Source organism: Canis lupus, chromosome 9, assembly GCF_003254725.2.
Source record: "Canis lupus dingo isolate Sandy chromosome 9, ASM325472v2, whole genome shotgun sequence".
NCBI lineage: Eukaryota > Metazoa > Chordata > Mammalia > Carnivora > Canidae > Canis > Canis lupus.
Window position 1 is genome coordinate 22,193,388 of NC_064251.1, and position 25,363 is coordinate 22,218,750.

General features: G+C 52.6%; 2 protein-coding genes across 9 annotated transcripts; one reads left to right on the top strand and one right to left on the bottom strand.

Moving 5' to 3' along the window:
* On the top strand, window positions 1-11,264 carry HAP1 (huntingtin associated protein 1). Of its 8 annotated transcripts, none has more exons than XM_035721369.2 (13): window positions 1-487; window positions 1,474-1,550; window positions 1,956-2,072; window positions 2,196-2,392; window positions 2,614-2,719; window positions 2,811-2,877; window positions 4,300-4,430; window positions 4,829-4,903; window positions 5,224-5,379; window positions 5,532-5,623; window positions 5,903-5,941; window positions 6,695-7,095; window positions 9,172-11,264. In XM_035721369.2, the coding sequence occupies exons 1-13, from the start codon at window positions 16-18 to the stop codon at window positions 9,204-9,206; spliced, it is 1,965 nt and encodes a 654-aa protein (XP_035577262.2). In that variant the 5' UTR covers window positions 1-15; the 3' UTR covers window positions 9,207-11,264. The 8 variants fall into 8 exon arrangements, with proteins under 8 accessions (XP_035577262.2, XP_025296051.3, XP_025296054.3 ...); XM_025440266.3 differs by lacking the exon at window positions 9,172-11,264 and adding an exon at window positions 8,346-8,627; XM_025440269.3 differs by lacking the exon at window positions 9,172-11,264 and adding an exon at window positions 8,346-8,627 and having other exon boundaries at window positions 5,553-5,623.
* A 4,549-nt stretch (window positions 11,265-15,813) lies between these two features.
* Window positions 15,814-18,293, bottom strand: GAST (gastrin). Its single transcript, XM_025440460.3, has 3 exons — window positions 17,923-18,293; window positions 16,119-16,334; window positions 15,814-15,999 (listed from the first exon to the last, which is right to left on the bottom strand). The coding sequence occupies exons 2-3, from the start codon at window positions 16,327-16,329 to the stop codon at window positions 15,896-15,898; spliced, it is 315 nt and encodes a 104-aa protein (XP_025296245.1). The 5' UTR covers window positions 16,330-16,334; window positions 17,923-18,293; the 3' UTR covers window positions 15,814-15,895.
* Between the last annotated feature and the right edge of the window lie 7,070 nt (window positions 18,294-25,363).

A 25,363-nucleotide genomic window follows, 5' to 3' on the forward strand; every position in this document is an offset into this window, starting at 1 on the left:
GCGGACTCGAGCGAGATGCGTCCTAGGGGGTCGGGCCAGGGCGCCGCGGGGCGCCGCGTGAGGCCCGGGGCTCCGGCGCGAGTCCCCCTCGCACCCCGCCCCGCGGCCAGTCCCGCTCCGGAGCCCTCTGCGCGGCCCGAGCGCGGCCCTGCGCACGCACCCGCGGGGGCGCAGGCGGCAGGCTCCAGGTCCGCGTGCGTCTCGGGACCCCAGGCCCGCGCTCGCCCCACCTCCAAGGCCGGATCGGCGGCAGGAGCCCCGCGCACGTCCACATTCTCCGTTCTCCAGGGGAATGCCCAGGCCGTGCCCCGCAGCTTGGACGCGCCATGGACCCGCTTCATATTCCAGGGGCCCTTGGGTCCCCGGGCCGCTGGCCTGGGGACTGGGAAGGCGGCAGGCATCTGGAAGACGCCGGCCGCCCGCATGGGCCGTCGGCCTGGGGTGTCGGGCCCCGACCGTGCCGCCTTCATTCGGGAGCTGGAGGAAGGTAAACCGGGTCCCCGGAACCCCAGAGCTGGTGGGACACGGGCATTTCCATGGAGAAGAGGGCCCCGTCGGCTCCAGGCGCCCCGCCCCCCCGGCACTCAGTCTCATCCCTCGGTGATGAGATGTCGCTGTCTGCGGGGCCTGTCGGGTCGCCTCCTCCCCATCTCCTTCCTCCTCCCTTCTGTCGTCTCCCGATTGCTGTCGGTGGGTCAGGTGCAGGGGCTCGGCGCGCGCCCGTTGCTCCGCAGATCAGGCTCCCGCAGTGCCCGGAGAGGGCGGGGGGAGGGGGGGCGCTGCCCACGGTGCTCTGAGTCTGCGCTGGCCGCCAAACCAGCGCCGGGGACGTGAGGGGGCGGCGGAGGGGGCGGCTTTGGCAATCTTTAGGGGAGGGGGTCAAAGCCCTGCCTTCCCCAGCCTGGGGGTGGGCTGGGCCTCAGGTTTTTTTCCCCTCCTGGCCTCTCCTGGGTGGTGGGAGATCCCTGGATTGGGTCTAGACTCTCCGTCCCCCTACTCAGTGCCGGAAAAGTCTCTTCCTCCTCTCCACATGCAACAGGTGCACGGTGGGTGGGTGACTGTGTCTTTTTTTTTATGACCCATGAGGCTCCAGTGAGTCGGCCAAGGCTGCCCTCTGGGGAAGGGGTGATGAGTCAGTCTGCGGCTGCACTTCCATTCCACTAGCCGCCTGCATTCTTCTAGGTGCCAGGGACCCAGGCGGCCGAGCTTGGAGGACTGTGATCCTTCATCTCACCCAGGGCTTTCCAGAACAAAAAAGAGTCCAGTTGGCCCTGGGAGCAGGGAAGGGAGTGCTCGGTACTGGGGGTGTGTGGAGAGGATATTGGAGGCAGGAAGGGAGCTCAGTCATCTTCCTTGTCACCGACTCTTGTTGTTGGGGGAGAACTGGGGACAGGGCAGGAAACAGTGAGATGTGAGGTAGGTTATGAGCCCCCCACCATCTTTCTGACCCAGCCACTCCACCTGCTTTTGCAGCTCTGTGCCCTGACAGACCCCTGCCAGTCAAGATCACCCAAGAAGATGTCAAAGTGATGTTAAATTTGCTAGAGGAGGTGTGTACTGCCTTCCCTACTGGGGCCAGCCTGAACCTTAGCCAGGCCTCCATGCTAATTCTGCCCTGGAGGGGTAGGAGTCTTGTCTATTTCCCGCTTGACTATTTCTCTGGGGGCCAAGCTGGGGGATCCCTCTTATGGAAAGCAGGTATATGTGGGATGTCTAGGCTGGAATTGGTCTCAGAACCACCTGATCTGTTCTCTTCTATAAGGGGAAACTGAGTCGGGCCCCACAGTGGGTTGATGGCAGACTCTTCTAGTACCCTGGAAAACTAGGGTGTGGAAGGGTTTTGTTTAGTGGCCTAGCTTCCCGCTGACCCCTGTGTACTCCTTCACTTCTCCCAACTGTCTGGGAGATCCCAGAAAACATGAAAATATTCCCCATGGATGTGGATCCCTCTGCAGAGAGAGCGGGACCTAAATACGGCGGCTCGCATTGGCCAGTCCCTGGTGAAGCAGAACAGTGTTCTGATGGCGGAGAACAGCAAGCTGGAAGCCATGCTGGGCTCAGCCAGGGAGGAGGTAACTGGGCAGGGAGGAGGGGTAGGGGGGGTGCCATCCCAGACCTGCCTCATTGCCCTTGTGCCAGGACCTGTGCCTGCCCCTGCCTGCGTTCCAACAGGGATCCTCTCCCCCCACTGCCAGATTTTACACCTGAGACACCAGGTGAGCTTGCGAGATGATCTCCTTCGGCTCTACTCAGACTCTGAGGAGGAGGAGGAAGAAGAAGAGGAAGAGGGGGAAGAGGAAGAAGAGGAGGAGGAGGAAGAAGAGACAGAGGAGGAGGAGGAAGAGGAGGAAGAGGAGGAGCAGCATGATCATCCCTATGGAGCCTCTGAGCTGTGAGTATCCTGCCTTTTCATCTGGGAAGCCCCTTCTCTGTGCCTCAGTTTCCATATTTGCAAACAGGGACACATGGGGTAGCTGCCAGCAGGGTTGCTGGGCCAACTGAGACCACTACATTTAGCCTGAGTGGGCCAACCCTGGGTGGACTGGGACCTGGGTCCCCCCTCTGCCCCCCCCCCCCCGCCGGTGCCCTGACCCCTATGGCTCCCACCCCTAGGACTTCTCTGGGGGAGCCGGAGTCACTGCACTTCTGCCCACAGCTGGAAGCCCTCCAGGAGCAGCTGAGGCTGCTGGAGGTGGAGAACGAGCAGCTGAGAGAGGAGGTGAGGATGTGGCAAGGGGGTGCCCCTGCAGGCAGGGGCCTGTTGACTCCCCTGCCCCTTCCTCTCTCCCTTCCTCTCTCCCTCCTTCCAGGCCTCTCAACTCGACGCCCTGGAGGAGGAGGAGCAGATGCTCATCCTGGATTGTGTGGAGCAGTTTTGTACGTGGGGTTGTAACTTCTCGTGGAGGGCTATCCCAAGGAGCAGAGGGAAGACTCTGAGTTTGAGTTCCAGCTCTGACTCGTTCTAGCTGTGTGAGCTTGGACAAGTTCCTTGGCCTCTCTGAACCTTCATCTTTAGAATGGGGAGGAATAATCTCAGCCCTGCAGACCTCTCCAGAGGCACAGCTGAGGAAGTGCTTTAGCACACTGTAAAGAGCTGTACAGAAGCTAGGGGGCCCCTCTATGCCTGTTTCCTTTTGTTATTTGGGAGGGCCTGGAAGCAAGGAAGAGAGGAGCTGTGAGTTGCCAGAGTTGCCCTGCCGGCACTGGGGCAGGGCCTGGGCTGGTAGCAGTACCGTGTGTTTATGATGAGGGAGGCGCAGCGTGAAGCCAAGTCTAGTTGTGAGATGCAGGCACAAGATGGCAACATGCTGCTCCCTCCCCGCACGCCTGGCTTTCCTTCCCTTGGTTCCTGCGTCGGAGCTGGTCCCCAAGTTCTGTTGCTTCCAAATACCTCCTAAGAAAGGCTCAAGTCTCCTCCCTCCTCCTCACCCCCTGCTCTAGCCCAGGCCTGGTCTTAACTGGTCACTTTGTACTGCTGTGCTTCCAGGTCCTTCTGCACACAGCCCAAATATAGTTTGTTTGTTTGTTTTTTGCTTTTTTTTTTTTTTTAAATTTATTTATTTGTTCATGAGAGACACAGACATAGGCAGAGAGAGAAGCAGGCTCCCTACGAGGAGCTGATGCAGGGACTCGATCCCAGGACCCCGGATCATGCCCTGAGCCAAAGGCAGACACTCAATCACTGAGCCACCTAGGCAACCACGCTCCACCCCCCAAATAAGTTTTCTAAAACCAAATCTGACCATGTCATCCTGGGCCTAAAACCCTGAACTTCCCATTGGCCAAAGGGTAACCTCAGCCCCCTGCCCAGCCCCTGAGCCCTCCCTCCCAGGGCCCGGTGATTGGCTCTGGGCTGCTCCACGTGCTGCCTGGACCTGGTTCTCCCTTCTTTGCCTCGCTGGCCTGCTTACCCTGCAGGTCTTCGCTTCGAAGCCGGTGTAAGGCAGGATGGGAGCCGCAGCTCTGACTCCCAGCGCACCCTTTACACTTGCTCTGTCCTACCCAGAGTAGGTGCTGGTGGAATTTCCTTGCCCATCGGTGTCCCCACTAGACTTGAGCTCAGTGTGCACTGGGACCAGGTTTTGTGGACTGCTCACCCAGGGCTCACCGAGGGCCTTCCCCATGTTGGTCAACAAACATTTATTGGAATGAAGACCCAGGGAGGAACGCAAAGTCCTGGAAACCCAGAGTCCTCTGCAGGAGCCGAGGGGTGGGGCAGATGGAGGCATCGGGAGGGCCAGACTGGTCGCTGAAGGCCATGGGAGCCAGCGCTGACCTTCCGTCCCTGCCCTTCCCCAGCCGAGGCCAGCCAGCAGATGGCCGAGCTGTCAGAGGTGCTGGCGCTCAGGATGGAGAGCCATGACCAGCAGCGGAGGGAGGTCACCCAGCTGCGGACCCAGGTCTTGAAGTTGCAGCGACGCTGCCAGTCGGTGCGTCTGGGTGTGTGCATGGCTCCCTCCTTCTGTCCTGGTCCCCACAAAACCCCAGCCCCCTTCTTCCTGCCCTGGCCTCATGGAGCTCTCAGCTCAACCAGGCTCATAGGCCCCTCGCTGTGGCAGAGTCAGAGTCAGAGGAGATCTCAGTGAGCATCTCATTCTGCCCCTTTGTTGTCGCAGGGAGGGGACCAAGGCCCAGAGAGGGTCACGGGGTGTTCCAGAAACCAGGCCACATGACTCTCTTGCCTTACGTGGCCTCATTCCCTGTGACTTCATACTTCAAGGGTTGCCAAAGGCTCATCAACTTGCCTGGGAAGACTTGGCGGAGGTGGTAGGGACTTGGGTGGGGCTGGCCAGTCCCAGGTCTGGCTGACCCGTCTTGGTCCTTCCAGTATGGGGTCGAGACGGAGAAGTTGCAGCAGCAGCTGGTTTTGGAGAAAGAAATCCAGATGCGGCTCCAGGATGAGGTGAAGCTCCCCCTGGCTCCTGCCCCAGCCTTTGCGAGCCCCTGGCCCAGAGCAGGGAACTGGGGGCCCTTGGTCAGCTGGCTGAGGCTGACTCTCCCTGGAAGATGACGAACTCCTTGAACAGGCTCTGGGTCTGTTCCTTTACATGCCCTCGGTATCTGGCATGGGGCCTGGCGGGTAGCAGCTCAGATGGGGTCTGAGTGGAGGAGAGTCCGGGGACCTGCCTGGGGGCACTGCTTGCCTCTTAGCCCACACTTCCCTGCACGGTGGGGAGAAGATGGGCCCAGTGTGCTTGTCTGGGGGTGCCTGGGTCCCCGCAGAACCTGCAGGTGGCTTCCCAGCTGCAGGGCCTGCAGGAGAAGTACACGGAGCGTGGGGGCATGCTGACCGAGGCCCAGGAGGAGGTGAAGACCCTCCGCCAGCAGGCCTCTGTGTCCACTGGCCCTGTCACCCACTACACATACACTGCACCTCTGGTGAGGATCCCCGGCTGCCTGCCTCAGCCCTCTGTGTGCTTGTGCCTTGGCCCCACTGGCTGATTTCTATTCCCAGTCCCTTTCTGTCCCTGGCAGTAGGGGCTGGAGTTTTGGGGGGGGGTCCCCTGGTAATGCCTGCCTTTCCACTGTAGGATGCCCTTCCTGGTTTCCAGGAGACCCTGGCCGAGGAGCTCAGAATGTCTATAAGGAGGATTATCTCAGACCCTGTGTTTTTTATGGAAAGGTGTGCTGCTGGAACCGCGCCCCACCCCCCCACCCCTGGGCCCTTGCCTGATGTGCACTCACTTTCCCAGAGTGGGGAGGGGGTTTGCTTCCTACCTTCCTCACTCATGATGCTCCCTGTTACCTGCCCCAGTTCCTCCCCCTCCCCACCCTTGTCTCTGTCCGTGGGTGTGGGTCTGTCATTTTTCCCTGGGATCTTTTCCCATGTTGGGGCCCCAGGGACTTTGTGGTTTCAGCTAATATTGCCTTGGGACAGTGAAGGCCCTTTTCTCTATTGAAGGAATCATGGAACTACTGCAGACGAGATGCCACACCTGGGGTAAGCTGGCCAGGGGCTCCCCTGTCACCTGCTCTCACTTTTCAGCAGCCACACAACCACCTGTGGGCCTGCCACCCTGGAGAAAGCTCTACTCTCTGGGCTGGCTGCGCCCAGATGTTCTGAGAAGGGGCTGCACCCTTTCCCTTCCGATCTTGCCCCATATATGGCCATCTGACTTAGGCTGTTCCAAATAGGGACTGAAGCCTTCCCTTCACCTCACCAGGGACTGAGAGGTGAATGAGCACTGGCCTAGGAGCTGGAACCATCTGGGACTGAGTCCCAGCTTCATCCCTTTATTGGCTGTGTGTCCTTTGGGCAAATCCCTTGACCTGTCTGAGCCTTACTAAAATGGATTTGTTCCTATGGCAACTAGCTGTGGGATGGCCTGTGATGGTTAAATCCTGGAGAGGAGTGGAGGGAATATACTATCCTTGCTGCTCTGTGCTGTGCACAGGGTGGGGGTACTAGGGGAAGGCAGGGCTTGTGCAGTGTTGGTGACTGTTCTCTCTCCTTCTCACCTGGTTCCTGGGCTGAGTGTTTGAAGTCCCGAGGGTGGTACCCAGCTCCCCTTTCCCCTTGGCTGGGACAGAAGTGGGAAGTTAGCCGTCGGGTGTGTGTGTAGATGGGCAGAGAGCAGGAGAGCTCCTCAGTCCTGGTGCCTGGGAATGTCCTGGGGGAGCGGAAGAGGGGGGCTGAGGGCTCTGGCTGGGGTTGGCTTTAGGGGCACAGAAACTTTCCTGTCTCCCTGCCCAGGTACAAGCTGCGCTGCGGTGAGGCACGAGAGCAGGGACAGGGGTTCGAGGCTGAGAAGGGGTTAATGAGAGCAGAGGATTTTGTGGCAGAAGATTTTGTGCCTTCGGAGGAGTCAGTACCTGAGGAAGAGCCAGGGACTGCAGAAGAGGTGGTGCCAGCTGATGAGAGGTCGACAGAAGAGGCGGAGCTTGTGTCCGAGGAGACTGAGGCCTGGGAGGAAGTGGAACCACAGCTGGATGAGACAACGAAGCAGACGAAGCAGACGAACACAGTGACTTCAACCCTGGAGGCCACAGGCTTGGGCTCCTCTCACCTAAGCATGAAGCATGTCCTCCAGCAGCTGGCTAACTGGCAGGACTCGGGGTACAGGCGGCAGCTGAGGCGGAGAATGCTCCAGGAAGGTGGGTGCTCCCACAGGGGCCTCCCTTCCGCCAGGACAAGCTGCAGATCATCAAGCCTATGAAAGTTGAGGATAGGTGAGCTCTGGGGTGCTCACTTACCCCAGCCTGGCCCCGCCCACTGGGCTGATTTGCATGCACTTTGCATATCAGTTGCATAGGCACCTCTGGGTTCTTTCTGTAGGAGCTGTAGCTCTAGTACTCATTTATGTGGAATTTGCCTAGGATTTCAGAGCTCTACCCCCTTTTCTCCTGGGGGCTGAGGCTGGGGATCAGATCAGGACTACAGCTCCCCATTGCACCTCAGCTTCTTGTCTCTCCTGTCCCCTTCCCTGGCCTCCCACTCCACCTCCCCCATCCCCAAAGCTCCCCAGCCATACAGCAGTGGTGGCAGCAGTGGGTAAAAACTATGTAGGGGGAGGGATCTCAGAGCAGGAGCTAGGATGCTTACCCAGGACTTCCAGTGTCTGGAGGAGGACAGGGCCAACCCCCCTTCCAGGGCCTGGGAAGAAGGAAGGGTGTCCTGGGGCCCCCCAGGCCATTGGGATAAAGGCCTCTGCCAGCAAGGGTTGCAGTTGGACTAGTTCCCTGGGTAAGTCTGAAGATGGGCTAGAGTCTCCTTCAGGGTGGTAAGGGGTGGGTCCGGGTCTCCTCTCCCCAGCTAGAAACCCCAAGGTTTGGGGAGCTGCACCTGCTTAGTGCCAGCTACATGCTCTGCGAGTGTGAGTCCTACCTTCCAGGAGCTCACAGAGATACCAAAGGTGATTTAGTGACTGGCATTGTTTCCTTTCATACTCACACCCCCCATAGGTAGGAGTTACCATCCCCCTTTGTTAGGTGAGAAGCCTGAGGTTTGCAGAGCTAGAGTAACACTTCAAGGTCACACAGCTCACACAGCTGGAGTGGATCTGAGCCTGTTTCCGTCACTACTACACCATAAGGATTTCCTGGCCTGTCTCTCCCCTCTGACTGTCTGCTGCCTGCCTGGCCTGCTCAGTCAGCTGTAGAATTTATAGCCTGTTGTTAGCCTCACTGTCATTATGTGGCCAGCCCCCACTCTGATGGCCTTGTCACTGCTGGGCAGCCTCAACAGGGTCACCATGGAAGGTTGTGCAGTTTGTAAACTGAACGGTGACCTCGTTGGCTGGCCTGCACAACGATCCATCCTGGTTATCTTTTTGATACAGCTGACAAGGCCTCAGCCCCTGCCCACCATCAGCCTCCAGTTCACATACGTTTACCTTCTCTTCCAGGCTTTGCTGTTCCTCAGCAGCCTACAGAGGCCCCACAGACAGACCGAGGCCCCTCCTTCAGCTGCCTGGCCAAGTCCCACCTGCCCCAGAAACCTCCTTCCCATCCTCCCAAACAGGACCCTCCTGTCTGTTGCTAGTGCACCATCAGTCCTGACCAACTTAGGCTGGGGCTCAGGACCCCGGTGGGTCTGGCCCTGCTCCCTGCTCTGCTGCTCGCTCTTCTGTTGTTTGTCAGGCCGTACACCTGCCGGTACAGGAAATAAAGGACCCGTGTGCTACCTGGCCGGGCCTCTGGCATCTTTCTAGGAGTGTGCACATGTCTGTGCGTGTGTGTGCATGTGTGTGTGCTCATGCCTGCAGCTTTGCTGCGGCAAAGTTGTAGAGAGAGAATGGGCTCTAATACTGAATCATGCGCCAGGGCTTTTTTTTTTTTTTTTAGATTTTATTTATTTATTCATGAGAGACACGGAGAGAGAGGCAGAGACATAGGTAGAGGGAGAAGCAGACTCCCTGCAGGGAGCCTAACATGGGAGTTGATCCCAGGACTCCGGGATCACGACTTCAGTCAAAGGCAGACAATCAACCACTGAGCCACCCAGGCATTCCTGCCATACGCTTTTATTAAAAACATTACTTAGTCACATCAACAACCCCTGTGGAGTGGTGGATGAGCTGATAAATGGTTGCTGGAGGATGAAACAGGCCCAGGCAAGTTAAATGACCCTCCCAAGGGTCTAACAGCTAGCCATGGAACTGGGATGTAAACCCAAGCCCTCAGGCCTCTGGAACCTACAGTTAGGCTCCTTTCCTTGTTTTTCTGCTGCAGGGATTCTGGCCCAGTACCCTGGCTGCAAGGGATAAGACACAGACCGACAAGAGTCACCCACTGTCTTAGGTAGAGATCCCTCAGACCTGAAATCAGATCTGGAACAGCATTTGAAAACAAGTAGTTTGGAAGATGATCCAGGAAGCACTTCTGGGCGAAAGTGGGGAATTGAGAATGGGAGGATGCTAAAGAAAGGGAGATGCTTCACCAACTGAACCACTCAGGAGCCCCGGTTTATTTATTTTAGAGAGAGTGCATGTGAGCAAGCATGGAACCCAACATGGAGCTCAATCCCCAAGATCATGACATGAGCCAAAATAAGAGTTGGACGCTTAACCTACTGAGCCACCCAGGTGTCCCATCATATGGCCATTCACAGGCAAGACCCCCATGGCCTATTGCCATCATGGTAACTCTTGCACCTTAACCGGTGACAACCTGATTGCAACAGCTGTGCCAGTGTGGGCAGCTTTCCAAGGAGAGGTCAACACAACCTCTGATACCTATCTGCTGCTGTTGATTTGATGAAAACTTGATTTCCTATCTATTTACCTGGAACAGACTGCAGTGCCCACTCATAGTCTTGCCCAAGTCTGTGTCAGCTCCCTGGCTTTCTGTCACAATATCATCCGATGCAATATAATTATCTAGACATTCTGCAGAGTATCACTATGGTCCAATTCATCGATGTCATCATAATAATCAGACCTAGTAAGAAGGAAGAGGCAAGTACTCTGGCTGCCCTGCTGCTAAGACACATGTGTGTCAGAAGTTGGAGCACAAACAGTGCAAAAATTCAGGAATCCTGGTAAAGTTTTTAGGGATTCAGTAGTCTAGGGCAAACCTTACCTCTACTACTAAAAAAAAGAGGCACAGGGCTTGCTAGGACTCTTTGGGTTTTGGAACCAACACTACTGTCCTTGGAAATACTGCCCTGATCCATTTATCAAGCGAATTAGGAGGCTGCCAGTAGAGCCCAAATCAAGGAAGAATTCTTGGGCCAGTCCAGGCAGCCCTACTGATTGGAACTTATGACTTGGTGGACCCCACAATGCCAGAAGTATCCATGGTGGACAAGGACACCATGTGAAGTCTCTGACAAGTCCCAATAAGAACCGCAGTGCAGGGACGCCTGGGTAGCTCAGTCATTGAGCATCTACCTTCGGCTCAGGGCGTGATCCGGGGGTCCTGGGATTGAGTCCTGCATCAGGCTCCCTGAGCCTGCTTCTCCCTCTGCCTGTGTCTCTGCCTCTCTCCCTGTGTCTCTCCTGAATAAATAAATAAAATCTTAAAAAAATAAAAGAACTGTAGTGCAGACCCCTAGGACTGGCAAACTTTCTCTAAAAGATAGAAAATAGTTTAGGATTTGCAGGACAAGAGGCAAAACCAAAGATATGATGTAAGCATTCAAATAACTATGTAAAGTGTAGCCATTTAGGGGTGCCTTACTGGCTCCATGGAAGAAGCATGTCTCTTGTTCTTGGGGTCATGAGTTTGAGTCTCATGTTGGGTGTAGAGATTACTTTAAAAAATAAAAAAAGGGGCACCTAGGTGGCTTAGTTGGTTGGGCATCTGCCTTGGGCTCAGGCCATGATTCTGGAGTTGAGGGATCAAGCCCCACATCAGGCACCCTGCTCAGTGGGGAGTCTGCTTCACCCTCCTCGTCTACTGTTCTCCTTGCTTGTGCTCTCTTGCTCTCTCTCACTCTCTCTTTAATACATAAATAAAATATAACAAAAAAATAGGGGCACCTGGGTAGCTCAGTCAGTTAAGCTGTGACTCTTGATACCAGCTCAGGTCTCAATCTCAGGGTCCTGAGTTCAAGCCCCACGATGGGCTCCATGCTGGGTATGGAGCCTACATCATACATACATACATATATAAGGTATAGCCATTTAAAAATATCCATCCCAGGGGTGCCTAGGTGGCTCAATCAGTTAAGCATCTGTCTTGGGGATCCCTGGGTGGCTCAGCAGTTTAGCGCCTGCCTTTGGCCCAGGATGTGATCCTGAAGTCCCAGGATTGGGTCCCACATCGGGCTCCCTGCATGGAACCTGCTTCTCCCTCTGCCTGTGTCTCTGCCTCTCTCTCTGTGTCTCTCATGAATAAATAAATAAATAAATCTTAAAAAAAAAAAAAGCATCTGTCTTCCGCTCAGGTCATGATCCCAGGGTCCCGGGATTTCCCTGCTCAGTGGGGAGCCTGCCTCCCCCTCTCCCTCTGCTACTCCCCCTCCTTGTGCTCTCTCTCTCTCTCTGTCAAATAAATACAGTCTAAAAATTAAATAAGTAGATAAAATCTTCACAAAATTGCCATATGATGGAGTCTATCACTTATGCACTCTTTAAGGATGGTATTAATCTCTGCCATTCCACCTAAAATGTATTGTGAGCCGGAGGGCGGCTTCACTTAGCTTTTCCCCCCATGATGGCACTTGCTCCTCATGACAGGGAATTAACGTGAGGGTTCTGACAGCTTTTAAGTTTATCTGTCCCTCTCATGCAGTTGGGGACCAGAGAATGACCAACTTGTGTCCAAGGATCCATTGGCTCTACTGTGAGACAGATGCCACTTGTCACTTGGCCTCCATGCTCTCTCTCTTTTAAAGATTTTATTTATTTATTTGAGAGAGAGAGAACAAGTGAGCAAGTGAGCAAGGGCACAAGCAGAGGGAGCAGCAGAAAGAGAAGCAGATTCTCTGCTAGGCAAGGAGCCTGATGTGGAGCTCGATCCTAGGACCCCGGGATCATGACCTGAGCCAAAGGTGGATGCTTAACAAACTGAGCTTCTCAGGCGCCCCAGAAAAAAATATTAAAGATTTTATTTATTTGGGGGAGAGGAGCAGAGAGCGATTCCCCACTGAGCAGAGCCTGGTCTGGGGTTTGATCCCAGGACTCTGGAATCATGACCTGAGCCGAAGGCAGATGCTTAACTGCCTGAGCCACCCAGGTGCCCTAGAAATTTTTTTTTTTTTTTTACTTAAGTAATCTCTATACCCAACATGGGGCTCAAACTCAGGACTCTGAGATCAAGAGTCTCATGCTCTATTGACTGATTCAGCCTGGCGTGGCACCCCGATGAGCTCTTTCTTTAACGTAGGTGGAGATGTGATGACATTTGGGGTTCTCTGGTGTGGTAGCAGCTCAGACCCTGTATACAACAGCTTTTGAAATATCTGGGTGTGCCTCCTTCTCCAGTGTACACGGGTAAATGGCAACTTCTGAGAATTGTTGCAGATTTGTAAACCAGGCAATGGATCTTGATTTTTCATTTTGGCAGTTGACATCAGCCTTAGGCTCATCTGCTCTTGATCCATGCTCCTTGTATAGGGCAGACCGTGCCCTTCTTGGCCACCCATATATCTCAAGTTTAGAAACACCATGGTCTGTCAGCTGCCGCTGCAAATCCTGTGGGTTAAGGCCTGCTACTGACTATGTCCACTTTACTTCTAATGGTTAAGTGCTGCCACCTGGTCCCCTCTGTCTTGCAATCCTGTCATCCCCACCGACACTAAGTAGCCCAGGTCCATAGTAGCATCTCCTACATCAACCCTGGCCTGCAGCGGATAGCCACTGCTGAGCTTCTCAACAGCTTTTGTGTCCTCACTAACACATTCTTTATGTCCTCTGGGAAAGGACTATTCTTTGGGCCCTTGCAGGGACTGTAATCATGTGGTGGACGCTCTTGTCTTAAATGACAATTCATTCTAACATGCCTACCCACCTTTTGACTCTTTCCTCAATACTCTGCTGGGGCAATTTGAGGGGTTCACTTCACTTGCTATAGGCCACTGCTTTGTCCAAGCTTCAGGGAGTCATTTCCAGCAAGGCATTAGGACCGGCTCTGGGTGTCCTTGCCAGGACCTGAAACTCTAAGTTAATGGGAGACTGTCCTCCTCTCCCGTATCCACAAACTCTCCCTATCCAGTCACTCTGCCATTCTCCAGCCAGCCTCCTTGGTCTGCCAGCCTCAAAAATCCCCTACTGTGTGTACTCTCCTGGTTCTTGCTGTGACACATTATCCAGCTTACTCAGATCTTGCAGTATTTTGGGTGAATAATACCTTTTCCCACATGTTTGGGACAGTGCTTCCGCACATCCTAAGACCTGACCCTAGCTTCTGGTGTGGAAGCCCTGAAGGGAGGCAGGGGCAGATCTTGAGAAGCATCAGTTTGCAAGGCATCTGCCTCAAGGAGGCCTTGGCATGATCACCAAGGAAGGGGAGGCTGCTCCCCTCTGGCAAGGTGGAGGCACTTCTTCCAGCCCAGAAGGTTCCTGGAAACCTAGGAGTTCAAAATTCTTCAGGGCATCTCAAATGACCCATGCAACGTGTCATGGCCCCCTGTCTTTCTTTCTTTCTTTCTTTCTTTCTTTCTTTCTTTCTTTCTTTCTTTCTTTCTTTCTTTCTTTCTTTTTTCTTTCTTTCTTTGTTAGCAGTTTATTTTTATTTTTTTAAGGATTTATTTATTTATTTATTCATGAGAGACAGAGACACAGAGAGAGGCAGAGACACAGGCAGAGGGAGAAGCAGGCTCCATGCAGGGATCCTGATGTGGGATTTGATCCTGGGCCTCCAGGATCAAGCCCTGGGCCGAAGGCAGGTGCTAAACCGCTGAGCCATCCAGGGATCCCCGGTCCCCTGACTTTCATTCTAGGGCTTTGACAGGGAGACTTGCTAGGGTTCCAGCTTATCAGCTTTCTTTGTTATCTGACCTCCTACATTCAGATCTTGGGTTTGAGTTAATGGTTGGCTGACCTGAGGTTAACATTTTCTTCCTTCAGAGATTCTCTGATATTAGTGGTAGCCAACAGATGACACAACCATTATCATCATTGCTCTTCTGTCTCAAATGCTGAAGCAATTGGCTATGCCAGTGCACTTCTATGACTTGTACCCCATCCTGATGCACCAGCAATGAGAATCTTAGTAATAGTGTTGCCACAACATTCCAGGGGTTATCACACCCTGCTTAACACCAGCAAAGGAGTCTGGTTAGTGAAAGATCAAATTCCAGAATCCCAACATGAGAATGTTGCTTTCTACAACTCTTCTAGGACCAACTGTTCTCAGAAGAGTCCCCTGCCCAGACGCAGATTTGGAAATAAGGATTTGAGTGCAAGTAGTTTATTTGGGTGGTGATCCTAAGAAACACCAGTGGGACCGTGAGCATGTGAGACAGGAAAGGGAGGCCAGTCAACAAAGGATGGCCTTGAGCAGGTTCCTGAAGTGGGTAAGTGGGGCTCAGTCCTGTGGGGGCATTCTGGGAGATAGAGCTGAATACACCTCAGAGTTATTCTACCCAAGGGGTGAGGGAGCTGGGGTATTGATCCTTCCACTCTCATCTGTCACTGACTTGGAGCTGCTTCTGGAGGCACTAACTCTGTGGCATTTCCAGCCTGCCTTGCACTCAGAAAGCCCTCAGAGGAACCGTGGAACATGCTTGCGGAAGGATGCTGCTGACAGGCAGAGAACAATGAGGGAATATGGGTGAAACATCAACAGTGCTGGGACGCCTGGATGGCTCAGTTGGTTAAGCATCTGCCTTTGGCTCAGATCATGATTCCAGGGTCCTGTGATCGAGTTCTGCCTCGGGCTCCCTGCTCAGTGGAGAGTCTGCTTCTCCCTCTCTCCCTCCTCTCAGCTTGTGATTGCTCTCTCTCTCTCTCTCTCAAATAAATAAAATCTAAAAGAACAAAACCAAACCAACCCAACCACCAAACAAACAAACAAACAAACAAAAAACCCATGAACAGTGCTTGTGCCAGCCACTCACCCACTCGTCTGACAAATATTTATTTGTCCTGCTGTATTTGGAACTGAGGATACAGCAGGGAAGAGGGACACATGGTCCTCACCCCTATAGAGCTTCCCTTCTAACTGAGGAGGCGGCCAATAAACTAGCAAACGAGACAATGACAATGTGAAATGTCCTCTAGAGACCAATGTCAGAGACTATGGGGCCATCAGAGAATACCGGGGGCTGTGTATGAAGTGGGAGGAGCAGAACAGGCGGGTCTCTCTGGAATAGACATTTCAGCCAGGCCCTCAGAGGGCTGGCCATGTTTGTGCCTGGGAAAAGCCTTCCGAGCCTAGGGAATAGCAAGGACAAATGCTCTGAGCAGGACTGAGCGCATTTGTGTAAGAGAAAGGGAGAGAGGAGGAACATGGCACCTGCCCTGAGGACAACAGGGCTGGGCTTAGGGCTCTGGCAAGTTTAGGTTTTATTCTAAATGCAACAGGAAGCATTGGAGGGTTAAAACCTGGGGTGGCACAATTTGATTTATCTTTTAGAAAGCTGACTCTGGGGCACCTGGGTGGCTCAGTCCATTAAGCATCTGCCTTTGGCTAAGGTCATGATCCCAGAGTCTTGGAATAGAGTCCGGCCTCGGTCTCCCTGCTCAGCGGGGAGTCTGCGTCTCTCTCTCCCTCTACCCCTCCCCACTGCTCCCCCCCCCAAATAAATAAATAAGTAAAATATTAAAAAGTGAAAAGGAAAGCTGACTCTGGTTGCGACCCCATCACCATTTTTCACCTGTGTGACTAGATTTGTGGTCAGTGTTAGGCTGGCTAGGAGGAAAGTGCTCAGTCTCAACCCTGGCCCCACCAACTCCCCTCTCCTGCCCCACACTTGACACAAGGTGATCCATTGGAAGCTAGTTTATTTTGATTGGTTTTTCATGGGGCTGGGCGGGGCTGGGAGATAGCTGGGCTTTGAAGCTCTGTCCTAGGGACGTTGGTCCCCTTCCTCAGCACTGCGGCGGCCGAAGTCCATCCATCCGTATGCTGCTTCTTCTTCTTCCATCCACGGTCCCTGCTTCTTGGACAGGTCTGAGGGTCAGAGGAGGAAGAGGATGTGAGGATACGGGAAGGATGGTTAGCTGCCAAACCAAGGCCAGGGCCAACCCTGGCTGGGTGAGGCAAACAGAGGCGGCTGTCCTGGTTCCTACCTGCCACCAGCTGTGGGGGACCCTGGAGCCCTAGCTGCCTTCGGTGGTGAGAGGCTGGGCCCAGTTGGTCCAGCCCATGTGGCTCCAGACCCCTATTTGCTCCTGGACCCGAGGGTGCATCTTGCAGCCGGGAGCGGGGCTTCCAAGAAGCTTCAGAGAAGGTGGCCAGAGCCAGTGCCAAGATCAGTACATACACACACAGTCGCTGCATCTTGTCTGCAAAGGAAAGAGGGGCAGAGCTGAAAGCCGGGCCGTACGGGGCACCCCTGTCCATCCAGGGGCCTGGACCAGATGGACTCTGCTGGCACGTATGCCGCTGTGTGGGGTTGTGGACTGTTCCTCATTTTGCTTCTCCAGTTCCTGCCAGGCACTCCTACTCCCAGGCCTGGCCCCTTCCCTCCTCACCTACCTTAATTACAGCAGCAGCTTCTCTCAGAGGAATTTACAACCTGGAGCAACTTCTGCAAAATTCAAGGCCATGTGAGTGGCTCTGTAGATATTTACGTTTGTAGTTTAAAGTGAGCTTTTATTTATTTTTGTTTTTTAAAAAAGATTTTATTTATTTGACAGAGAGAAAGAGCGAGAGCACACAAACAGGGGGAACAGGAGAGGGAGAAGCAGGCTCCCTACTGAACAGAGAGCCCGATGTGGGACTTGATTCAGGACCCCTGGATCATGACCTAAGCTGAAGGCAGACACTTAACTGACTGAGCCACACAGGTGCCCCTGAAGTGAGCTTTTAAACAGTAACACCAAAGTGCACATTACAGACTGCAGGGTATCTCTTTGGAGGCCACCAGCATATTCACTATCTGGTCGGGTCACACCGTTTCTGTGCCGCCCGAGGAGGGAAACTTAGCTTGCCAATTTTGCTTAACTGAGGAATATCTTGCGATTATAATCAAGCAGTTAAAAATGAAGCTGTTGCCGTTTGCACCTGTGTGTCAGGGTGACCTGAGTTTGGGGAAGCCATAATACAGAGATAAACTGGGTATTCAAATGACTCTAAAATTCCATTCTCTGCATTTGTGTTCTTTCATCCTCATTATATGGATGGGCTTTATCAGAAGCAAAATATAAAAATGTTACCTTCCAGGAACACACTTATATGAATAAAATACTATTTTTATCTGTTTTTCACAGTGAGGTTCTCTGTTAGATTTCCTTTGGGTTCTTGATGCTAAAGATACACGATTGAACGGTCAGTGATCAAAGCCACACAGGCCCATTCTAGCCACATGTATTGTCCAATGTGGTAGCTACTGGCCCCATGTGGCTCTTTACATGTAAATTAATTAATATTAAAATTTTCTCCCCCAGGAGAGCCACCTTTCCAGTGCACCTGTGGCTGGTGGCTACCATATTGGATGGTGCAGATACAGATCCCCTCCTCATGGAAAGTTATTTCAGACAGTGCTGGTCTAAGAAAGAGCTTGAGATGGGATCCAGAAGCCCTGGGTTCTAGTTCCAATCCTGCCAAATAATTTGTGTGACTTTGGACAAGTCACATCTCCTTCAGGGCCTCAGATTTTTCACCCGAGAGATGAGAGAATAGCCTTTGTCCTTCTCACCTTGCAGACCTGGGGTGAGCGTGAAGTAGGAGGGTTGAAGCATCAGGTCAGCTCAAAGGAAAAGGGTTAGGAATGCCAGGGTGGGTTCTAGAGCTGAGACCTAGTATGGCCTCGAGCTAAGAGAAGGGTGGCAGCCCTGGAGACACGGAGGCGTGAGCCTGGTACCTTGATGCAGGGAGTCCTCCCATCAACCCTCTTCCCCGCCTTTATAATCCCCTCCTGGGTTCTCTCACCTGCAGAGCTGGGAGGTGGGCGATGCTGTAGCTGGCCTGGTGTCTTTCCGTTCTCTGCTCTGCTGGGTGCTCCAGCGCTGCCTTATAAAGCTCTCAGGGCCCCTCCCAGACCCCCATGAGGCCAGCCTCCGCTATAGCAAGACAAAAGGGGGTGGGCACAGGTACGTCACCCCTGCCCTACCCCATCATTCAGTCAGTCATCCACATGTGGGAAGGGAAGGGAGTTGACCTTCATGGCAGTGAGGAGTAGGTGCAGGGTTGGAGCAGTTCTTCAGCTGGACATGAGGGCAGGCAGGACCCCAGGGGCTCCCTGGGATCAGGAACAGTGCCCCCCACCCAGTCGTTGGGGTCAGAGTCCTGGGACGCATCAGTCCTCTGACTCTGTCCCATTGGAGGGCAGGTGAGGCAGATGCACCGAGTGACCTTGGATTCAGAGGAAGCATATTTCATCATACATTGATGTTTGAAGAGCAGGGAGTGTGTGGTTGTGGAGTGCTGTATTGATCCCCTGTCCCTTCTGCTGGGCTCTGCAAACAGTGCGTGAGGTAGTTATCAGGGGCAATGGGGCATGGGCTGATGGCCCCATTTTCTCTGCCCGGGGCTGCAGCTGGTTGCCTCTTCACCACCCTTGCCTGGAAATCCCTGAACACTCCCCACTCCTTGTGCCTTAGTGCTGGCTGGGTTTGGCTTGCAGCTCCCCTCCATCACAGGTCTGCCCTTTACCCCCAGCCTCTTGCAACCCCCCTACTCAGGGCTGATTCCTTCAGGCGGCTGTACTTGGAGGCTCCCTCCTTTGGTTTTCAAGGGAGATAGCAATCTGAATAACTCATTCACCACTTTTCAATATAAAAATACATCTTAGGGGCACCTGGGTGGCTCAGTGGTTGAGCATCTGCCTTTGGCTCAGGTCATGATCCTGTGGTCCTGGGATTGAGTCCTGAATTAGGCTCCCCAGAGGGATCCGGCTTCTCCCTCTGCCTATGTCTCTGCCTCTCTCTGTGTTTTCTCATGAATAGATAAATAAAATCCTTAAAAAAAATATGTCTTAAAGTGGTTAGCAAAGAGGCTAAAGGGTTTGCCCAAGATGTGCCAGAGCACCAGACAGTAAGCTTGTTGACTTCTTTGATAAATTGCCACCTTGGCCTGGTTTGGACAGATGTAACTAGTTCTAGGCTGCTTTTGATTTTTCCATGGTTGGCATTAGAGATTTTGCTCTTGTTCATGTGTCATCAGGGCCCCTCCTTGTCTGGGGGAGTTCTGATGCCCCTTGGGTCTGGATAAGGGGCAGTGGTACCCATGCTCACAGCCAGCCTTGCTGAGAATTAACAGGTGATGAAGCAGGCTGTGAGGTGTCCATGGCAACCAGCAGCCGAAAGTTCTGGTGAATAACCACTCTAATCCAGAGCAGGGCTCCGTGACTCAGCAGATGGAATTAAGTGAAAACGACAAAACCAGTGCAGGCATTGGTGATAATGAATTGAATCCAGAATCCTAGAGATGGAAAGGCCTTTGAGGGGGCTTGGGAGATGGTGGCGTGGGGAGCAGTTCTGTTCACATGCTGGAGGAATAGAGAGGTTCGTGTTACCATGGTGATGAGAAATTAGAAGCTTTCTGCAGAGCCTTAGATGCATGAGAACCCACGATTTCTGCTGTGGAGGGGCTTATGCACAACCCCCGCATTGCCCCAGCTATTCTCAGGCTGGTCACACCAGGGCTGGTGATGATAGCAGCAAACAGAAGTTCACTCAACAGATGATGGTGGAGCACCCCCTGACTATGGGCACTGGTGGGCTCACAGGGAGGGCTCCCCTCAGAGTGGAGAGATGGCACTTGTCCCAGGTTGCTCAACATCACAAAACTACATATTCTGCTCACAGGGGAATCTTGTCCCATGGGAAAAGAAAGGATTTCCAGGCCCCTGCCCTTTTCCAGATGTCGTGCTGTGGGCAGATCTCTCCCCCTCTCCAAGCTATGTTCTTCTCCAAGAAATGAGGAAAAGAACTTGGGTAGGGGTAGTCTCGTGAAGGTGATGTACATAAAGCACTGTGCACAGTGCCCAGAACATCTTCAGGGCCTAATTTATTTGCACCTTTAGCTCTATCCTCTTCAGACCTCAGTTAGCCTCACCTATGAAATGGGAATCATTCATTCCTACCTCATAGGGCTACTGTGAAGGGAAAATGTGACAAGGTCTGGGCACACGCTTTGCACGTATCAGAGAGCTTCTCCTTTCCCCAGGCTTAAAGAGGGTGATTCCCTAAAAAAGCATCATCTGTGCATCTAAGATTTTCCCTCCTGCCTGGCTGTGACTCAGAGGGACACTTGTCTTGGGTTGCCACTGAAAGACTTGGCAGGTATGGAATCTATGGAGGCTGGGCCTCTCTGACGTCAGAGGATTTTGGAATTGGTGAGGCCAGGATAGACTCCCGGTTCCAACATCTAGACTACCTGGGTGACCAGAAAATCCAGTTGCTGAGTCTACCAAATTGAAGACCAGATCCCAGACGCTGGGGCCAGCCCCCTCTCTCTCTCTGAAGACCCTGCCCTTGTTCTCACAATAGTGACAATGCTGTGTACCAGGCTCTTTGCATGAGAAATCCAGTTGCGCTTCGCCATGGTCCTTGGACATAAGTACTAGTGTGTCCCTATTGCACAGATGAAGAAACTGAGGCTGGCACAGGTGAACAATCCCTGTCCTGAATTTACAGGACCAAGGATAAGGAGACCTGGAGCTGAAATCCTGGTTCCGGAATCTTTCTTCTCTCAGGAGGGGCATGGTGGGCGTAATAATGGTTCCCCCTAAAGATGTCTATACCCCAGTTCCTGGGACCTGTGAATATATGAGGCTACATGGTAAAAGGGATTTTGCAGATCTAAGTGTAGACTTTAAAGTAAGGAGTTTATCCTGGATTATGTGAGTGGGCCCTAAAAATTTAGTCAGATCAGCCCTTAAAATATTCTTTGGCTAGAATGTTCTTTTGTTCAAGGTGGAAGTGATGTGGCTGAAGGATGAATCAGAGATTTGAAGAATGAGGAGGATTCCACCTGCCTTTGCTGGGATGAAGGTGGGAGAGACAGGGCACTAGGTTGAGGAGTGCAGGTGGTCTTCAGGAACAGAGAGAGGCTCCCAGTGGAGGCCCAGGACCACAAAGAACTGAATTCAGCCAACAATCTGGATGAGCGTGGAAGCGGGTTCATTCCCAGAGCCTTCAGAAAGGAGCACAGCCCTGGTGATACTGCATTTCGGCCCGGGGAGCTACGCTGTACCTGGGACTCCTGCCCTATAGAACTGGCAGAGAATGAATTGGTGTTGTCTTAAGCTTCTAAAGTTTGTGGGAGTTTATTATGGCTGGAACAGAACACAAATACGAGGGGTTCCAGCCTCATTAAGGTTTCTGTCGGTAAGAACTGGTTCTGCGCAAATTGGCACGTGATTTTTTTTTTTTTTTTTCCCAAATACAAGTGAGGAAGATGTTCGTTAAAGTATTGGGCCAGTCATCGATTCCATTTTCCTTCCAGTTAGTGAGCACCTGCTGTAAGCCAGGGGCAGGATGAGGCCCCAGGGATAAGAGGTGAATATGCTTGGCCCTTTCATGGGTTGGTGGCATTTAGAGTCCAGGGGAAGGGGGCATCGAAAAATAGACATAGTAACAACAGTGGAGAGGACTTTCCTTGGGGAGGGAGACTCCCAGGGGCATTCTGCACGCCTGATCACACTCCCACCTGCCAGCGCCGGCCCTGGCAAGCAGCAGTACTGGAGAGTTGCAACCACTGTCACCGGCAGCCGAGCCTCCTTATTGGTATTGATGGTGGACAAGGGAGAGGCTAGGATGCTGCCTGCGGAGGGTGGAGGTGCTGGGACAAACAGTGACACCTGGGAGGTGTTCCAGTCAGCATGGACATCGTGGTCCCTCCCGGGGCGAGGGCTGCGGAGGAGGAAGTGGGTTCACAACTTACGGCTGTACGGGCTCTCCCAGGGTGGTCAGGACCAAGAGGACAGTCCGCAGGCTGCTCTCAGGCTGAGAGGCTGCCTAGCAGAGAGCACCCCCATGTTCCAGCCTCAGCTTCCTCTCCCTGGCCTCCTCCTCTCCCTGGCCCCCCTCGCCCCTTCTCATCTCATCTCACAGGCCCACCTGTGCCTTTGGAGTGATGACTCTCAACCCGCATCTCACCTTAGGATCCCCTGCAGAGCTCTAAACCCACCTCTATGCTCTGGGCACTAATCAGAAGTCTTCTCAAGTCAGAAGCAGGGCAGGGTGAGACCCAGGGGGGAGCTGGAGTCTGTGTGTAGGACTGGAGTGTGTACGTGGAAGGCCAGGAAGGAGGCTTTGCACCTGTGCTGAATCCCAGATTTGGCACTTCCTAGCTGTGATCTAAGGCAAGTCATAGACTTAGGATTCACCCCGGGCTCCCCTGGGAGGGCCATGGGGAGGGATAAATGAGACACCTGCAACATTCCCTTGGTCTCTGATGCATGGTAAGTTCTCCGTAAGGGTTGTTAATAATACCAGTGATAATTGGTATTTTCAGCATCACAGCCTTCCTTACCTGCACGTCATCTGCTGCTGCATCCTGCTGACTTCCAGAATATTCTACCTCCCTTTCGATTATTTTCCTCTTCACTCTTCCCTGCAGTACTCCCTAGAGCCTTTCCTCACAGGTTAATGCTGCCTCCTCCATGCAGGCCTCGGGTCTACCTACCTTCTGCTTCCCACGGCTGGCCTGCCATGGCTCACAGCCTGGCTTCTCCCCAGGATTGTTTTGCCGCCCATATCTTAACAGTAACCCCTTCTGTGGTTGCATAAGTGCTGACAGGGCCTATTATCTCACTTAACAATCAAAATCAAGCCCAGAACCCTGTTTGCAGACTGTCAAAACTTGTTGAGGACACACTTAGGATTGCACATCCCATTATACATAAATTTTATTTAAAAAAACTGTAACAAAGTTGAATTCTAGTTAATGGAAAAATCTAGAGTTAAGTGTATTGTACATTTACTTTGAAATACACAAAAATTAAGTAAATAATCAAGTAAATAAAATAAAAAAATAAGATGGATAGACTGATGATAATAAAATTATAGAATCTAGGTGGTGGGCATTTGAGTCTTCACTTTATGTATTTATGTATTTATTTGACACAGAGAGAGAGCACAAGTAGAGGGAGTGAGAGGCCGAGGGACAGGGAGAAGCAGGCTCCCCATTGAGCAGGGACAAATCCCCCCCACACACACACTTGGGGCTCAGTCCCAGGACCCTGGGATCATGACCTGAGCCATCCAGGTGCCCTGAGTCTTCACTTTAAAATTCAACTTTTCTGTGTATTTGAACATTTGTATAATAAAATATTAGAAATTATTTTGTTTAGCACTACAGTGGCTTGAAGATGGGGAAAGGATCCTGAAAGCACCAATGTGAGAGTCTTTACTCAGGTGCATTTTAGAGTTGAGGGTTGGCCAGGTGAAGCTGCTTGCCCACGCCTGACAGGTGAGGGAATGGAGCTGTGCGCCTGGCAGGTCTCTGGACTCCATGTGCTGCTGCCTCTCTTGGGCCACAGCTTCTGTCCCACCCTCTCCAGAAGCCCAGTTCCTGCTGAACCTGCCTTAGCTGTGACTGTCAGTTGTTCCCCCTGCCTTGGTTCTCACAACCCACCTACCCCTCCTGGTCTCATTTTCCTCCCTCCGAAGCCTGGCCCCACAGGTTTTTTGTTTTGTTTTTAATTTCATGTATGGGCCATCCACTTAGCTCACATCCCTGTCCTGTTTCAGAACCTGCCAGGCAGGCTTGTCCCCAGTCTCCATCCCTTCCTTAGCTCCTGCCTCCACATCACAGCAAACAGGAAAGTTCCTAAAAGTGGCCAGTTGATTCAATTGCAAATTAATATTCTGCAGCCGGATGGTTGCCTGGCAACCTTGAGAGTCAGGTTCCCATCACTCCCAAGGCCATCTGACTTCAGCCCCCTTCTCCCTGCCCTGACCACAGTTGTCTGAGGCTGCCTCCTGCTCTTTTCTCCTTTCCTGTATCACTGGAGAGTGTGCCCTGGCAAGCTCAGCCCCTCAACCATGGCTCTTCATCCTAGACCCTCCTGTCTGCTCTGAGACCTAATGCCTTCGCTTTACATTCATTCATTCATTCATTCATTCATTCACTCATTTATATCTAAGTGCCCACTTTGTGTCAGGTACTGTGCTGACCCTGGGAACACAATGTTGATCAGGACAGTCTTTGTTCCTTTTCTCTTGGGGAGAGACAGTGCGATGATGAGCTTAGGGTACCATGGATGGTTGGGGGAGGGAGGCAGTACGTGGGGAAGGCTTCTCTTTCACCCCAGTTCTTGCAGTTCTCTTAAATGCAAGCTTTCCAGTGTCTATAACACATTTTCACCTCCCGCTTCCCCTAATAATGGTGATTAAAATTTAGAGAGTCCTTCTAGGGCCAGGCCTTAATGCTAAGCACTTTACAGGTGTATGTCTTTTTTTAGATTTTATTTATTTATTTGAGACAGAAAGAGAAAAAGTGCAGGGGGCAGGGAGAGGACTAGGGGGAGAGAGAGAAGCAAACTCTCTGATGAGCAGGGAGCCCAACTCAGGGCTCTATCTCAAGATCCTGAGGTCAAGACCAGAATTAAAGGCAGATGCTTAACCGACAGGGCCACCCAGTCCCCCGGGCATTATGTCTTGGAGTCCTCACCACAACCCCACAAGGAAGGTAATGCTATTGCCACTAGTTTAGTTGAGGAAATTGGTGAAGCAATGAAGCAGTTCGCCATGAGCTTTGAGCATCCCTGAGTCTTCTTGCTGAGTATGCCAAAAGGGTAAGGTCACAGTCACTCTTTACTCGGACCGTTTCTCAGGGTTGTGTTTGCAGGGAGTGACCTTGAGGGATGAGGTCATGTCTCCCTCAGGGACACAGAGCAGCCTTGCTTACTACTTCCTACAGAAGCAGTAGAGTCCCAGGCTCCATGTTCTTGGCTGCCTCCCAACTATGGCCCGTGTAGACTCTGTGTGGGTCCCCAAGGAACTTGAGGGGATTGATGCAAAGTATACTGCTAGCTGGGTTGCGAGTAATAAAGTTATTTATCTCTGATCCAGGGGTCTTGTGTCTTCTGCTCACATTGGTGAAAGAGTAATAGGATAGTTTATCCGCTTGTGAATAGGGTAAAGTCAGATCCCAGACTCAACTCAGTGACTAGCCCAGGACACAGAGTCCATCAGACAGATAGTTGAGGCTAGAACCTAGACAGTCGGATTCTGTAAGCATTAAATAAAAGCCTTTCCTTGCTGCTTTCCTGCTTCCTTTACAATGAGTCTTCTGTTCCCTGTGTTCTGTAATCTGTTGAGCCAGTGAGTGGGGTTAGTTGGAATAGCAGACTTGGGCCAGGGAAATGGGGGAGGTTCTGGTAGCTGATTTTACCTGTAACCTTACTTGGCTATTGTGAAGA

Excerpts from the sequence above, each read along its gene's own strand:
- GAST (XM_025440460.3), bottom strand. The coding sequence starts at position 16,329 with ATGCAGCGACTGTGTGTGTATGTACTGATCTTGGCACTGGCTCTGGCC. Across the intron at positions 16,000-16,118 it reads TCCCCCACAGCTGGTGGCAG|ACCTGTCCAAGAAGCAGGGA; the intron begins GTAGGAACCAGG and ends TCTGACCCTCAG.
- HAP1 (XM_025440266.3), top strand. The coding sequence starts at position 16 with ATGCGTCCTAGGGGGTCGGGCCAGGGCGCCGCGGGGCGCCGCGTGAGG. Across the intron at positions 5,942-6,694 it reads GACGAGATGCCACACCTGGG|GTACAAGCTGCGCTGCGGTG; the intron begins GTAAGCTGGCCA and ends CTCCCTGCCCAG. Across the intron at positions 7,096-8,345 it reads GCGGAGAATGCTCCAGGAAG|GCTTTGCTGTTCCTCAGCAG; the intron begins GTGGGTGCTCCC and ends CTTCTCTTCCAG.